At 42.0% G+C, this 17,159-nt stretch overlaps 1 protein-coding gene across 3 annotated transcripts in view; it reads right to left on the reverse strand.

Moving 5' to 3' along the window:
- Positions 1-17,159, reverse strand: part of LOC137311581 (DNA topoisomerase 1-like) — a 105,692-nt gene that overhangs the window by 72,458 nt on the left and 16,075 nt on the right. For all 3 annotated transcript variants that reach the window (XM_067978705.1, XM_067978706.1, XM_067978704.1), the window contains exons 3-5: positions 5,020-5,161; positions 3,885-3,984; positions 3,149-3,198 (exon numbers count right to left, since the gene is read on the reverse strand). In XM_067978705.1, coding sequence (XP_067834806.1) covers positions 3,149-3,198; positions 3,885-3,984; positions 5,020-5,161 — 292 coding nt within the window. The remainder of the gene's footprint in view (positions 1-3,148; positions 3,199-3,884; positions 3,985-5,019; positions 5,162-17,159) is intronic.

The raw sequence follows: 17,159 nt of genomic DNA on the forward strand, positions 1-17,159 counted from the left end.
AGTCCTGAAGGACATAGCTGCCAGACTGGGCCTGCGGCAGGTGGTGAGTGAATCAACAAGAGGGACAAACTAACTTGACCTCGTCCTCACCAATCTACCTGTCGCAAATGCATCTGTCCACGACAGTATTGGTAGGAGTGACCACCACACAGTCCTCGTGGAGACGAAGTCCCGTCTTCGCACTGAGGACACCATCCAACGTGTTGTGTGGCACTATCACCGTGCTGAATGGGATAGATTCAGGACAGATCTAGCAGCTCAAAACTGGGCATCCATGAGGCGATGTGGGCCATCAACAGCAGAATTCTATTCCAGCACATCTCTAACCTCATGGCCCGGCATATTCCTCACTCTACCATTACCAACAAGCCAGGGGATCAACCCCGGTTCAATGAGGAGTGTAGAAGAGCATGCCAGGAACAGCACCAGACGTACCTAAAACTGGTGAAGCTACAACTCAGGACTACATGCATGCCAAATAGCGGAAGCAACATGCTATAGGCACAGCTAAGCGATTCCACAACCAACGGATCAGATCAAAGCTGTGCAGTCCTGCCACATCCAGTCGTGAATGGTGGTGGACAATTAAACAATTAACAGGAGGAGGAGGCTCTGTTAACATCCCCATCCTCAATGATGGCAGAGTCCAGCACGTGAGTGCAAAAGACAAGGTTGAAGCTTTTGCAACCATCTTCAGCCAGAAGTGCCGAGTGGATGATCCATCTCTGCCTCCTCCTGATATCCCCACCATCACAGAAGCCAGTCTTCAGCCAATTCGATTCACTCCACGTGATATCAAGAAACGGCTGAGTGCTCTGGATACAGTAAAGGCTATGGGCCCCGACAACATCCTGGCTGTAGTGCTGAAGACTTGTGCTCCAGAACTAGCTGTGCCTCCAGCCAAGCTGTTCCAGTACAGCTACAACACTGGCATCTACCCAGTGCCAATGTGGAAAATTGCCCAGGTATGTCCTGTCCACAAAAAGCAAGACAAATCCAATCTGGCCAATTACCACCCCATCAGTCTACTCTCAATCATCAGCAAAGTGATAGCACTATCGACGATAGATTCAATCAAGCAGCACTTACTCACCAATAACCTGCTCACCGATGCTCAGTTTGGGTTCCACCAGGAACACTCGGCTCCAGACCTCATTACAGCCTTGGTCCAAACATGGACAAAAGAGCTGAATTCCAGAGGTGTGATGAGAGTGACTGCCCTTGACATCAAGGCAGCATTTGACAGAGTGTGGCACCAAGGAGCCCTAGTAAAATTGAAGTCAATGGGAATCGGGGAAAACTCTCCAGTGGCTGGAGACATACCTAGCACAAAGGAAGATGGTAGGGTTGTTGGAGGCCAATCATCTCAGCCCCAGGACATTGCTGCAGGAGTTCCTCAGGGCAGTGTCCGAGGCCCAACCATCTTCAGCTGCTTCATCAATGACCTTCCCTCCATCATAAGGTCAGAATGGGGATGTTCGCTGATGATTGCACAGTGTTCAGTTCCATTTGCAACCCCTCAGATAATGAAGCAGTCCGTGCCCGCATGTAGCAAGACCTGGACAACATCCAGGCTTGGGCTGATAAGTGGCAAGTAACATTCGCGCCAGACAAGTGCCAAACAATGACCATCTCCAACAAGAGAGAGAGTCTAACCACCTCCCTTGACATTCAACGGCATTACCATCGCCGAATCCGCCACCATCAACATCCTGGGGGTCACCATTGACCAGAAACTCAACTGGACCAGCCATATAAATACTGTGGCTACAAGAGCAAGTCAGAGGCTGGGTATTCTGCAGCGAGTGACTCACCTCCTGACTCCCCAAGGCCTTTCCAGCATCTACAAGGCACAAGTCAGGAGTGTGATGGAATATTCTCCACTTGCCGGAATGAGTGCAGCTCCAACAACACAAGAAACTCGACACCATCCAGGACAAAGCAGTCTGCTTGATTGGCACCCCATCCACCACCCTAAACATTCACTCCCATCACCACCGGCACACTGTGGCTGCAGTGTGTACCATCTACAGGATGCACTGCAGCAACTCGCCAAGGCTTCTTCAACAGCACCTCCTAAATCCGCGACCTCTACCACCTAGAAGGACAAGAGCAGCTGGCACATGGGAACAACACCACCTGCACGTTCCCCTCCAAGTCACACACCATCCCGACTTGGAAATATATCGCCGTTCCTTCATCGTCGCTGGGTCAAAATCCTGGAACTCCCTTCCTAACGGCACTGTGGGAGAACCTTCACCACACGGACTGCAGCGGTTCAAGGCGGCGGCTCACCACCACCTTCTCAAGGGAAATTAGGGTTGGGCAATAAATGCTGGCCTAGCCAGCGATTCCCACATCCCATGAATGAATAAAAAAAAGGAGGAAGTGGATGGGACTGGAGGAGCTTGCAATGATAGAGTAGGTATTTATACAGAAGTACAAAGATTTTAAATGTGTTACAAGATGGGGAGCTATTTTTTTTTTAAAAAGCATGAGGATTTCAGGTTTTATAATCAGGGAAAGTGAGCACAAAAGCAAAAGGGGTAATGCTAACCTATGCAATCACTAATTAGGCTGCACTTAGAATACTATGCCCAGCTATGGATGCTCTACTTTAGGAAGGATGCCAAGATCACAGAGAGAATATAGGAAGATTTATTAGGACTATACTAATGCAAGCGGTTCAGTTGGGAGAATACACTAGGTGGGGGGGTGGGGGGGTGGGAGAAAGAGACGCGTTACACTGGAAAAAGGTTAAAAAGATCTAAGATGTTCAAATTTATGAAGGATTTTGACCAGGTAAATAGGGAAAAAAAAACTATTTCACTGGACAGTGAATTGGTAACTAAAGGAATCACCAAAGGAAGGAGTTAGGAGGTTCTTTGGGTTTTTTAGCAAAGGGTGTTAAGGACATGGAATGCCCTACCAGAAACAGTATCCATAATATAGCTTTTGAAAGGGAAGTGGATAAATTTGAAAATAAAATTTTAAAGGATATAGAAAAGATTTGATTAAATGGATAGTTCTGAGAGCTGGCAGACACAATGGGGCAAACAACCTACTTATGTGCTATAATTTATTTGGTTCTAAAACCCCTTTCTCACCTTTTTGAAAAAAACATACTGCACAAGAATATTTTCTTTACCTCTTCAATAAGTTTTCTTTTACTTTCTTTTCTGTAGCGTCATAGCTCTCCTGTAACAGATAATGACCTTATTGTTAATATTATACAGGGATTGAGATAGCATAAACCATCACAATGAAGTTGATCGTCCAGACCTAAAATGACTACCGTATATACTATGTAGTGAAATGTATTTTTTGGCATTACTCCTAGTCCTAAATAACCAGATAGCTGATAAATCCCAAGTCTTTCATCAACCCTAATACCTGTCCAGCCTCCTTCAATAAACTTTGTACACCAACCACCAATAAGATACTCTCTCATACTTCCCTCATTTTGACTCATCAGGAAAACCCCTGCTTCCAACAGGCATAATTTCCATGGCTCTCCCAATGGCTTACTGGGTAAATGCACCGAACGGTATAATACAAAGCAGTAAGGTCTCAGGTTCGATTTGTCGTGTATACGGAGTTGGCTGATCTCAGCCACCAAGGCAGCTGGGATGCTATAAATTGCTTCAGCATCACTGGAATAGAGATGTGGGTGTTGAATGAGAATTAGGCTTGGCTTTGATGTCTTCCAATATAAACAGCAGCCTTGCATCACACAAGAATGGCGAAATGGGTAAGGAACCAGAGGGTGGGCAGCACCCTGAACACAGCACACATGCAAGAAGCAGCACCTTTAGAAAACGAGGGGAGAATACTGGGCAGGTGGGGAATAAAGGCCAGCAAGCATAATTTCTACCACAACTTACCTTTTGCTCGATTTTTATTTCTTTGCTTGTTTGCATCTTTGAGGTGTCTTCCTTGTGCTTTTTGTTCAAGTTATTTTCTGCCACATTATTCTTGCGTTTCCTACAAACACACAAATAATTTTTAAAGGAGGAAAGAACGTGAGAAGGGGGAACACAAAGCCTGGTTTAAAATTCCAAAGCAGGCTGCCTGTGATTTCATGCTCCACACTGCAGGTGTACACAAACTAAATGATTGCTTAGTTTCGCTGGTTGTGAAGTCTATGGCAGACCTTTAATTGAAGATTACACAATCGGAAGAGTGGAATACCTATAAATCAGTAGCCACTGATTCCTGCCCAGCATCTCCCAGCACGAGAACAAGGTTCAGAAAACTTCAGCTGATCAATCAGCACAAAACAAAAAAATTAGCAACTCAGGGCTCAAGTGAAATAGGAAAGACTCCAGCGATCGAGTCCTGACTATTCCACATGGGTGGAATTCATTGGCCGTATTACAGAATACAAGGTGACCGTTTTATAGAGGGTAATTCCAACAGCTTTTGGCCAGGAGCACTATGTAACAACCAGACAAATGGCCACTTTACAGAGCTGACTGCAACTACAGAATTGAATCTTTTTCCAGAGTGTTTGAGAGGGATCCAAAAGAAAAATATGCATCAAGTTAACCCCCCCCAAATCCAGGTATTTAAATTGAAATAAGTAATTTTAAAATCCAATTAGTTATTGTAGAAACACATCACTTAATAGATCTGATATTTATAAAACTGTAGACCTGACTGGACACAATGCACAAGCCAGATGGTTGCACAATGAATACATTAAATGCTCAATCATACAATGACTTCAGGATCAATGGGGGTGGGGGGTGCGAGAGAGAGAGCAAGAATGAATACAGAGCTACTCATTTTCCACAGGTCCGTCTCAGAGCAATGCAATCAGTTCAGACAAGGATTCAGAGGCCTTGAATTTACCTTATTGGTAAATATAGATAGATAAGATCTCTTAAATACTTCAGTTTGAATGCAGGTCAGTCTGAATAATGTTGGTCACAGGGTGCTTTAGCCCTTAATAAATAGATTACCAATTTCAAGCTCTTCTCTGCATTAACAGTGTTACAAATTTCATTCAATTGTTACCTGTAACTTGGTTCTCTCTCAGCCTTGGACTGGGGTGGTGAATTATGTTTTGAACTCTTGTTTTTCTCATCCTCATTGTCCTTGTTAGATTTCTTGACCCTTTTCTCTTTCTCCTTGTCCTTTGATATTTCATCTTTCAGGCCTGAAATATATATAATAAAATTAACACAAATAAGTAAGCAATATTTGAAAAAGCAAAATACTGCAATGCTGGAAAAATAGAAAATGCTGGAAACACTCAGTAGGGCACACAGCATCTGTGCAAATATTTCAAAATAGGCTATTCTTGGGCGGGGTTGATTCTAATAGATTTCATGTGTATCCCATGAAAATTAAACTCAATGCACTGTTTTGTTACTGCCAAAAGCTTGCATGTATAATAGAGGCTTTAACGTAGAAAAACATCCCAAAGTTCTACACGAGTGTACTCAAAAAAACTGAAGGGTGACCAATAGCTTGGTTAAAGGAGGTGGGTTTAAAAGATCTTTAAAAAGGAGAAAAACGTGATGAAGCAGAGAGGTTTAAGGAGGAAATTCAAGGGCACGGGACTATTTGGCTGAAGGCATAACACTGATAGTGGGGAGGGTAGGTACACAAGGTTTGAGGCAAAAAAAGTTTGGGGGGAGGGGGGTGGGAGGGGGAGATGGGGAGAAAAGGGACGGTGTAGGGCTGTGCTGAAAGAGTTTAGAAATGGAGAGGGGCAAGGCCAATGAAGGTATTTAAACACTAGGATAGGAATTTTAAATTTGGGGCATTGGCGAACCATGAGCCGATGAACAACAGTAAGGACAAGGGTGATGAGAGAGTGGGACTTGGTGCAAGATTAGATAAAGGCATCAGAGTTTTTGATAAGCTGAAGTTTAGAGGTTGGAGGATGGGAAGCCAGCCAGGAGAGCATTGGAAAAGTCAAGTCTGGAAGTGACAAAAGCTTGGATAAGGATTTCAGCAGATGGGCTGAAGTAGTGGTGGCGGCAGGCTGTTAGAAGTAAAAGTAGACAGTCTTTGTAATGAAGAGGATATGAAGTTTAAACCTGGGCTCAGGGTTGAAAGAATGCCGAGGTTCCAAGCAGTCTGAGGGGGCTGGAGTTAGTATCAAGGGTCAAAGACAATGTCTTCAGTCTTCCCAGTGTTTTGCTGGAGGAAACTAGAGACAGGAGGTTTGGTTTGTTGGGTAAGGGGAAGCAGGCAGAAGCAGTAGTGACTTGAATGGTTGAAATCTATCTTTGTGACAAAGACAACCATGAGCTAATCACACTAGTAGTTAAACTTTCCAATTTACAGTGCATCCATATCATTGCTGTTCTGCAGATTGTTGCTGGTGACATTGCTCTCTGCTGACAGAAAGGAAAGAACTTATATTTATTTGGGGCCTTTCACAACCTCAGGATGTCCCAAAGTGCTTTACAGCCATTGAAGTACTTTAAGTATAGTCACTTTTGTAATGCAGGGAATTGTGGTGGCCAATTTGTGCAGAGCAAGGTCCCACAAACAGCAATGAGATGCATGACCAGATAATCTGTATTTAGTGATGTTGGTTGAGGAATAAATATTGGCCAGGATACCCTGCTCTTCTTCAAAATATTGCCATGGGATCTTTTACATCCACCCGAGAGAGCAGATGCGGCTTCGGTTCAACGTTTCATCTGAAAGATGACAGCGTAGTACTCCCGCAATACTGCGTTGAAGTGTCAGCCTGGGTTATGTGCTCAAGTCTCTGGACTTCCAGTATGAAATGGAAATGAGCACTTCTTTCTATCCACTGATACCTCTCCAGTGTCCACTGACACTCTCAATGATGGTCAGTGCCTCACAAATCTCCTCCCTAGTCTTTCTCAACACTCGAATAAATACCATCGATCCCATGTCATTTATTTGTTTTGAGCCCATTTATCTTGTCTAGAACTTCCATCTCATTCATAATGAAGTACAGTAATTGATTTTACTTGGGATAGCAATATTTCAGGAGGGCACATTGCTCATGTCTTCCCTTGTGAATACTTGGAGGAAGCAGTCATTCAGAATATTTACTATTTTGTGCTCATCCTCAGTTTCAAGCCTGTTTGCATCCTTTATGGTTTTCACCTTTGCTGAAACTTTTTTTTTTAAACCATTATGCTTCATCTCAGCTGCTATCTTTTTTTCAGGTCTCTGTTTGCCCTTCACCTATTCACCCTTTTAATGTTTCTACATTTTCTTGTATTCACCCTAGTGAGCCCCTTCTTTCTCCCTTCAGGAAAAAGGAGATAGACCCTGTTTCCTCTATCGCACTTGTTGGTTAATCCACTTGAGGTCACATACGTTTAACATGAGCTTGTTGGTTTGGAGAATGTATTTATCCTACATGCTAAGCATTATACCTCTAGAGGTGTTCCTGCCTTCTACTGAAGTGTTGCTGAACAAACTCCCCAATCTATTTGCTTTAGTTGTTCGCACATTTTACCAAATTTAACTATTTCAAAATTATGTATCTGGCTCCCATTACTGGCTTAGTTTAACATGATTTGGGAAACAAAAAAATTAGCATTTTGCAGTTGATCCCCAGGGATGTTATACCATCCAGTTTATGCGCATTTTCTAGGTCTTTCACGAATATCAAATCAAGATGACCATTGTCACTCAAGGCTTGCTTAACACAGAATCAAGAAGCAATCATACATTACATTCATCAATCTTGACTCTAAACTGCTCGAGTTTCTTCAGTTTATATTAGGTTGATTTATTTTGTTCCATTAAAATAACTTTCCTGTTCTCCCATACCCTTCCAATCTCTTCATTGAGCAAATTGTCCTCTCTTCGTTGTACTGTCCTGGTGGGCTATAGCATAACACTTATGTTGGATTGGACACTTTTGCAGTACAGATGTCTAATAGTTTATTTTGAAGCTTCCACCTCCCACAGGATCAACTTATATTGCCTCCCAGGTGTTCCTGACGTTCAGGGCTACACCGCCTCTTTTTTATTCACTGTCTTTTCTAAACAATGTTATAGTCATTTCCATCCTCTGGATTTAGCCATGTTTCTGATAGTCCCACTACATCACAGTTCCCTACTGACAACAGTCTGTAGTTCCAGCATCTTATTTCTAATGTTTCTAGCATTTATTGTAGATTTGCCTCCTCTCATAACTGCAATGTCTGTCCATTCTGTGTTTATGCTTACCTGTTGACTGCCTTCTATCCCATAATGTCTTGCCCAGATCTCATTTCCCTCCATGCTTTCCTCCACCTGTCTACTTCAAAAGATTTTCAATTTCTGCCTCAATATTCCTTGCAAGTCACCTTATGCCTACTTGGCTTAAGTGTAGCCCATCTCACTTGTACCAGCTGTTTTTATTCTGGAATGGTTTCCAATTATTTATGAAAGTAGCTTGTTGTACTCATACTATGCAGCCAGCCACTTGTTTACCTCCACTTCTCTGGTGAATTCCCCTCCTTTCCCAAATACTGGTAGTATACCAGAGAATAGTACTTTGCATTCTCTGGCTTTTGAGCCATTTCTCATATATAGCTTTTAAGTTAAAGCCTTATTTTTCCTTATGTCATGTCATTTACCCCTATGCAGATTAGTACTACTGGATATCTACCTGTCCATTCAGTATACCTTCTAATCATTCCTCAATATGTACTGCTCTTGTTCCAGGTAGACAGCTCACCATCCTGTAGCTATTGTCCTTAACAAAATCTACTTTACTGAGCAAAGAATTAATTTCTGTCCAGACTGTCCCCTCCAACTAACACCTCTTCTGGGACCTCATAATCTTAAACAGATATTGGACTCTGTCCTTAAAGGAAATACCTTGATCAGTTTTTTTTCTTGCTCCCGTTTCCTCATCTGACGGCTGAAACTTTGGGCTGTTAAGGAGGCTTGAGAATCAAGCTCAGCAGCATTACAGTTTACCTTTTATGAATTTAGATTACTACTGATGGAGTCAATCAGCCACTATTCCTTCTATTTGATCGGTCCCCTGCATCGATGCACCTTGCTGTTGGTGGATTCTTTAATGAGTATTGCTGAAAGATTTGTGGAAGCCCTCGTGGTAGGCAGCCACACAGTGAATGGAAATTCCTGAAATAAGGTAGGTCCCTGCTTTCCATCTTTTATACACTTGATGCTGGCTTGCAGGAGACACCCTCTCAATCCTTTCAGGATTTAATGGGCACCATTAAATCCATTTATTAGTGGCCACCCTGAACACAGGCCCAGTACACCAGTGTCGTGACTGGAGGCAACAAACAGGACGATGCCATTTCTCAGAATAGCAGCACATGCTCGACTTCCAGCCTCTCCTATTGAACGAGTACATAGGGTGGAGGGGCAGGCTGCCAAGGCAGTACCACAAGAGATGCAACCCACAGCAGGTGCTTTCTAGGATTCAGCTGTCTGGAGAGCAATCTCAGTCCTAAGAGCCTTATGTACATCACAACTTCACTGCTCATAAAGGAGTGGAAATGAAATCTCAATGGCTGGCTGCTGAAGAGGCAAAGGAACATGGAAGCCAGCCTCATGAGACTCAGCACTCAGAGGACTCTTCTGTGCCATTGGCAAGGGAAATTCCTAGGGAGATTAGTAATACATTCTTCTAGGATTAAAGTGGTATCCAGAGAGCAGGTTATTCTAGATCTGGTAATGTTTAATGAGACAGGGTTAATTAATGACCTCATTGTAAAGGAGCCTCTAGGTAGCAGTGATCACAATATGATTGAATTTTGCATTCAGTTTGAGGGAGAGAAGAGTAAGTCCAAGACTAGTGTTATAAACTTAAATAAGGGCAATTATGAGGGCATGAAGACAGAGCTGGCTAAAGTGAACTGGGAAATTAGGTTAAGGGATAGGTCAATAGAGATGCAGTGGCAGACATTTAATGAGTTATTTCATAACACTCAGCAAAGATACATTCCAGTGGGAAAGAAAGACTCTAGGGGAAGGATGTACCATTCATGGCTAACTAAGGAAGTTAAAGATAGTATCAAATTGAAAGAAAAAGTATACAATTCTGCCAAGATTAGTGGCAGGTCAGAAGATTGGACAGAATATTAAAACAGCAAAGAACGACTAAAAGAATAATAAGGAGGGAGAAATTAGAATACGAGAGAAAACTAACTAGAAGTATATAAAGGATAGTAAGAGTTTCTACAGAGCTGGCTAAAGTGAACTGGGAAATTAGGTTAAGGGATAGGTCAGTAGAGATGCAGTGGCAGACATTTAATGAGAAAATTCAAAAAGGAAATCCAAAAAGGAGAAGAGTAAGTAAAGTGAGTGTTGGTCCTCTAGAGAGTGTCTGGGGAATTAATAATGGAGAATAAGGAAATGGCGGATGAATTGAACAGATAATTTGCGTCCACCTTCACTGTAGAGGATACAAATAACATGCCAGAAATAATTGTGAATCAAGAGGTGAAAGGGAGGGAGGAACTTAAAACATTTACAATCACCAGGGAAAGGGTTCTGAAAAAATTATTAGAACTAAAATCTGACAAGACCCCAGGTCCTGACAGACTTCATCCTAGGGTCTTAGAAGTGGCTGAAGAGATAGTAGATGCATTGGTATTAATTTTCCAAGATTCCCCAGATTCTGGAAGGGTCCCATCACATTGGAAAATAGCAAATGTAACTCCTCTATTCAAGAAAGGAGGGACACAGAAAGCAGGAAACTACAGGCCAGTTAGCTTAACATCTGTCATAGGGAAAATGCTAGAATCTTTTATTAATGAGGTTACAGCAGCACACTTTAGAAAGTCTCAATGTAATCAGGCAGAGTCAACATGGCTTTGTGAAAGGGAAATAGTGTTTGACTAATTTATTAGAGTTCTTTGAGGAATTATCAAGCAACGTGGATAAAGTGGATGTGGTGTACTTGGATTTCCAGTAGGCTTTTGACAAGGTGCCACGTCAAAGGCTACTGCACAAAATAAGAGCTCATGTGTAGGGGGTAACATATTAGCATGGATAAAGGATTGGTTCGCTAACAGGAAACAGAGAGTAGGCATAAATGGGTCATTTTCAGGTTGGCAAGATGTAACGAGTGGAGTGCCACAGGGATCAGTGATTGTAAATAGGTGAGGCCCAATCTATATCAATGACTTGGATAAAGGGATCGAATGTATGGTTGCTAAATTTGCTGATGACACAAAAGGTAGGTAGGAAAATAAGTTGTGAAGAGGACAAAGGGATATAGATAGGTTAAGTGAGTCGGCAAAAATTTGGCAGATAAAGTATAGTGTGGGAAAATGTGAACTTGTCCACTTTGGCAAGAGGAATAACAAAGCAGTATATTATTTAAATAGAGAGAGATTGCAGAACTCTGAGGTACAGAGGGACCTGGGTGTCCTAGTACACAAATCATAAAAAAAGTTAGTATGCAGGTACAGCAAATGATTGGGAAGGCAAATGGAATGTTGTCATTTATTGCAAGGGGAATGGAATATAAAAGTAGAGAAGCTTTGCTAATGTTGTACAGGGCATTGGTGAGACCACATCTAGAATGGTGTGTGCAGTTTTGGTCTCATTTAAGAAAGAACATAATTACTTTAGGGGCAGTTCAGGGAAGGTTCACTCAACTGATTCCTGGGATGAGGGGGTTATCTTATGAGGAAAGGTTGGACGAGTTGGTCTGTATGCATTGGAGTTTAGAAGAATGAGATCTTATTGAAGCATGTCAGATCCTGAGGGGACTTGAAGGGGTAGATGCTGAGAGGACGTTTCCCCTTGTGGGAGAGACTAGAGCTAAGGGCCACAGTTTAAAAGTAAGGGGTCGCTCATTTAAGACGGAGATGAGGAGAAATTTGTTCTCTCAGAAGGTAGTGAGTCTGTGGAACTCCCTTCCCCAGAGAGCGGTGGAGGCAGGGTAATTGAATATTTTTAAGGCTGAGTTAGATAGATTCCTGATTAACAAGAGAGTCAAAGGTTATAGTAGGTAGACAGGAAAATAGGGTTGAGGTCACAATCAGATCAGCCACGATCTCATCAAATGACAGAACAGGCTCGAGGGGTCGAATGGCCTACTCCTGCTCTTAATTCGTATGTTCGCCTGTCTTTGGAAAACTTCCATCACCACATCTCTCCAGCCTTCCCGTTAACTCCAATCATTCCACACCTAAACATCTGTCCTTCTAGCCCTAGCTCCCATTAACGTCACTCCAACCAAACTTCACGAGCTCAATGAACAATAAAGCCAATTCAAAGTGCAATGTTCGATTTATTTTATAATGAAAGATCAAACAAAGCCTTCATCTAATCACCAAATTTTCTCTGTGAGCCTAAACACACTTTTCTATTACCTATCCTGATGCTTTATCTAGGTGCCACCTGAGGGCCGGTTTGCAAGAGGTATCTGACTGCTGATTTAGTACAAGGCTCATTACAATTTCTCTTTTTTCACCAATTTAGATGCACATAGCAAGCAACCACAATGCAGGAGACCCACTCACAAGCGTACTACAGCGCCCCTCCAGATCCATCAAGGGAGAAGAAACTTTCCTTCAGAACCCTTATGGTCCTCTCATTCATCAGTTTAGCCCTTATTGTAGCGAAATTCTGCTGGTGAGTTTAACAGTTGAAGTGGGGTTATATGCCATTGAAGCAAGAGATACAACTCATCTCCCAGAAGCCACCCCAAAATTACACTCTTCCCTAAATAGGGCTTAGAGGTTGGAATGTCTCATGACGCAAGTGTCATGACAACTTCTTGCAAATTTGGCACTGACATAGGATTTGATATAGCTGGTCATAGAGAGTGGAATCCCTTTCTATTGAGCAAATTTAAAAGATCCCCAGTAGAAGTCCACAATGCAACACGGATATCATCTTTTGCCGCTTGAACTTTGGAGTTCGAGAAATGGGAAATAAACCAGAACAGATAAGAGAACATAGGGGAACATCTAGGCAATAGTGATCATAACATAATAAGGTTTAAAATAATGACTGAGAAAGACATAAGTAGACAAAGACCGAAATAATAGATTGGGAAAAAAAATAATTTTGAGGGGATGAGTGTAAAACTAGGGCAGGTAAACTGGGAAAAAATTTTGACAGACAAAAAACTAGAACAGCAGTGGATAATAGTCAAAACAGTGATCAAGAACGTTCAGGAGACATATTCCTCTAAAAAGCAAGAACAAACTAACCAATAATGAAACACCATGGATGAATAAACAGATAAGAGTAAAATTGAAACGAAAGAAAAAGGCACACTAAGTACATAGACAATAAAGGAGGATGACAAGAGGGAATATGACGAGGTTAGGAATGAAAAGAGGAACTATGATATTAAATTATCAAGGAATATAAAAGAAATAGTAAAGTATTTATACAAATAACAAAAGAAAAATCAGAATAGGGATAGGGCCACTAAGGGATGCAAAAGATAAACTCTCAGATAATGACAGCAAAATGGCAGAAATATTGAATAGTTACTTTGTCTCGGTATTTACCAGGCAGAACATTAGAAGTCGAAAAAGATTTTAAAATATTTAAGATAGAGAGGGGGGAGATAATTGATAAACTAATCAAACTAAGGGAGGATAAGATCCCTGGTCCGGATGGATTGCATCCACGAATATTAAAAGTTAGGCAGGAGATAGCAGAGGCGCCATTATAAAAATTTACTAGAAAAGGGAAAAGTGCCAGAGGACTGGCAGACAGCTGATGTTATTCCTATATTTAAAAAGGGAAATAGAATAAGTTCAGGGAACTTAGCTTAACGTCGGTGGTAGGAAAGATAATGGAATCTTTATTCGAAGATGTAATAGAAAGACATCTAGCGAACAGAAATATAAATAGTCAGCATGGATTTCAGAAGGGAAAGTCATGCTTGACCAACCTTACTGAATTCTTTGGAGAAGTAACAAAGTAGACAAGAGTAATGCAGTTGATGTAATATATTTGGATTTTCAAAAGGCCTTCAATAAGGTACCGCATTGTAGATTCATGACTAAGGTCAGAGCATGTGGTTCAGGGCGCAGGTAGCAGAATGGATAGCAAGTTAGCTACAAAATAGTAGAGTAGGAGTTAAGGGTAGCTACTCATGGTTGGCAAAAGGTGGGACGTGGTGTACCACAGATCAGTGCTGGCACCACTGCTGTTCACAATTTATATTAACGATTTGAATTCAAGAATCGGAAGTACAATTTCAATATTTGTGGACAACACCAAATTGGGGGGGGGGGGGGTTGTAGTTAATACAAAGAATGCGTCAAAATGCAAGAGGACATTAATAAACTTGCAGAATGGGCATGTAATTATCAAGTGAGTTTCAGTATAGATAAGTGTGAGGTGGTGCATTTTAGTAGGAAAAATAAGGAGGCCACATACTGCTTGGATAATAAGAGTCTAAATAGGATAGAGGAGCAAAGGGAACTAGGGGTACAGATACACAAATCATTAAAAGTAACAAAGCAGGTTAATAAGGCCATGAAAAAGACAAATCAAGCACAAGGGTTCATTTCTAGAGGGATAGAATTGAAAAGCAAAGAGGTTATGTTAAACTTGTGCAGGACCTTGTTTAGACCACACTTGGGAGTAATGTGCACAGTTTGGCTCTCCATATTATAGAAAGGATGTGGCAGCATTGGAGAGAGGATATACTTATCAGGAAAGGCTGAAAAGACGGGCTCTTTTCTCTAGAAATGATGACCTAATAGAGGTCTTTAAGATAATGATAGATTAGATGCAGAGAAAATGTTTCCACTTGTGAGGGAGTCCAAAACTAGAGGTCATAAATATAAAATAGTTGCTAATAAACCCAATAGGGAATTCAGGAGAAATTTCTTTACCCAAAAAGTGGTTAGAATGTGGACCGTGCTACCACAAGTAGTTGAGGCAAATAGCATAGAAGCATTTAAGGGAGAAAAGAATGAAAGGGTATCCTGACAGAGTTAGATGAAGTAGGGAGGGAGGAGGATCGTGTGGAGCATAAACGCCGGCATAGACCAGTTGGGCCATATGACCTGCTTCTGTGCTATAGTTTCGATGTAAAACCAGCAATGAGAGAACTAAATAGCCCTGTGATATTGCTGCCTAGGAGTCAACCCAAAATGCATGAATTCCCCAGGTTTCTTGAAGATGGTATCTGTGACCTGCCAAATGCTGCCCTGGATGCCACCCTGGGTGATGCTGCAGAACTTCGTGACCAGCGGCATAAAAATTGAGAGTTGTATTAGTTTGGACAGCCATTGGCTGAACTTTTGAGGCACTTGATTGGGGCTGCTGGTCATTGTGCAGAACATGGCATAGATTATCCAAGATCTCCTCAGTGAATTGAAGTGAAGGTCCAGCCTCTCAGGGCCTTATTGCAGGGAGTTAAAGCAGGTTGTCCTTTGATGCTGCCTCTCTCCTCTGCTCTGCTCTCCTTCAGCATTGCAAACAGAGGAATCCACATAGGGAAATATGGGTGGGGGTCAGAAATATGCAGATAACCAGAGATCCCCAACTCAAGCAGATTTAAGTATAGCTTGGCAGCTCAAAAAAAACCTAAAAATTGGCAAGCAAACCTGAGGTATGGTAAATTGTCCAAGTAGTGAGCACCTCAAAATAGATCACTTCAGCTGGATGGATTTGCTCATGAGAATACTACCCTCTTATCTGTTCGTAAGTTACATTGAGTACAATGGGGGCAGGAATGATAGGAATTCTTATGCTTGGTAACATACATCTTATTTGCATGTGCATGCTGTGAAGTACAGGGCAATTTTCCATATTGCCAGCTCGATGCCAATGTCTTGGCTGAACTGAAATAGCTAGGCTCAGGAGACAAATGATAATGATGTGCCGGTCTTCAGCACTTCAGCCTGTATATTATCAGCACCCATAGCTTTCACTGTTTCCATTTCACTCAGCCACATCTTAATGTCATGTGGCGTAAAAGAATTAGCTAGACACTGGCATCTAAGATGGAGACGACCTTGGGAACAGTCAACCACTAGCACTTAGCTGAAGAGGCTTGCAAACACTTCAGCCTGGTTTCTCAGTCATTTGGTGGACTCAACCATTGTTGAGGATTTTGAAAGGAATGGATATGAACATACGAATTAAGAGCAGGAGGCAGCCATTTGGCTCTTCGAGCCTGCTCTGCCATTTGATGAGATCATGGCTGATCTGATTGCGATCTCAATGCTACTTTCCCGTCTACCTACTATAACCTTTGACTCCCTTGTTAATCAGGAATCTAAGTCAGCCTTAAAAAATATTCAATTACCCTACCTCCACCGCTCTCTGAGGAAGGGAGTTCCACAGACTCATGACCCTCAAAGAAAACATTTCTCCTCATCTCAGTCTTAAATGGGAGACCCCTTACTTTTAAACTGTGGCCCTTAGTTCTAGTCTCTCCCACAAGGGGAAAACATCCTCTCAGCATCTACCCCTTCTAGTCCCCAACAGATCTTATGCGTTTCAATAAGATCACCTTTCATTCTTCTAAACTCCAATGTATATAGACCCAACTTGTCCCACCTTTCCTCAAACGATAACCCCCTCATCCCAGGAATCAGTCGAGAGAACCTTCTCTGAACTGCCTCTAAAAGCAATTATGTCCTTTCTTAAATAAGGAGACCAAAACTTCACAGTATTCTAGATGTGGTCTCACCAATGCCCTGTACAACATTAGCAAAACATCTGTACTTTTGTATTCCATTCCCCTTGCAATAAGTGATAACATTTCATTTGCCTTCCTAATCACTTGTTAGTATGCAGGTATAGCCTTTGGTGATTCATGTACTAGGACACCCAGATCCCTCTGTACCTCAGAGTTCTGCAATCTCTCTCCATTTAAATATACTGCTTTGCTATTCCTCTTGCCAAAGTGGACATGTTCACATTTTCCCATATTATACTCCATCTGCCAAATTTTTGCCCACTCACTTAACCTATCTATATCCCTCTGCAGACTCCTTATGTCCTCTTCACAATTTACTTTCCTACCTACCTTTGTGTCATCAGCAAATTTAGCAACTATACATTCGGTCCCTTCATCCAAGTCAATGATATAGATTGTAAATAGTTGAGGCCCAATCACTGATCCCTGTGGCACGCCACTCATTACATCTTGCCAACCTGAAAATGACCCATTTATGCCTACTCTCAGTTTTCAGTTAGCTAACCAATCCTTTATCCATGCTAATATGTTACCCCCCTACACCATGAGCTCT

The sequence above is a fragment of the Heptranchias perlo genome, chromosome 3 (assembly GCF_035084215.1).
Source record: "Heptranchias perlo isolate sHepPer1 chromosome 3, sHepPer1.hap1, whole genome shotgun sequence".
In the NCBI taxonomy this organism is placed as follows: Eukaryota; Metazoa; Chordata; class Chondrichthyes; order Hexanchiformes; family Hexanchidae; genus Heptranchias; species Heptranchias perlo.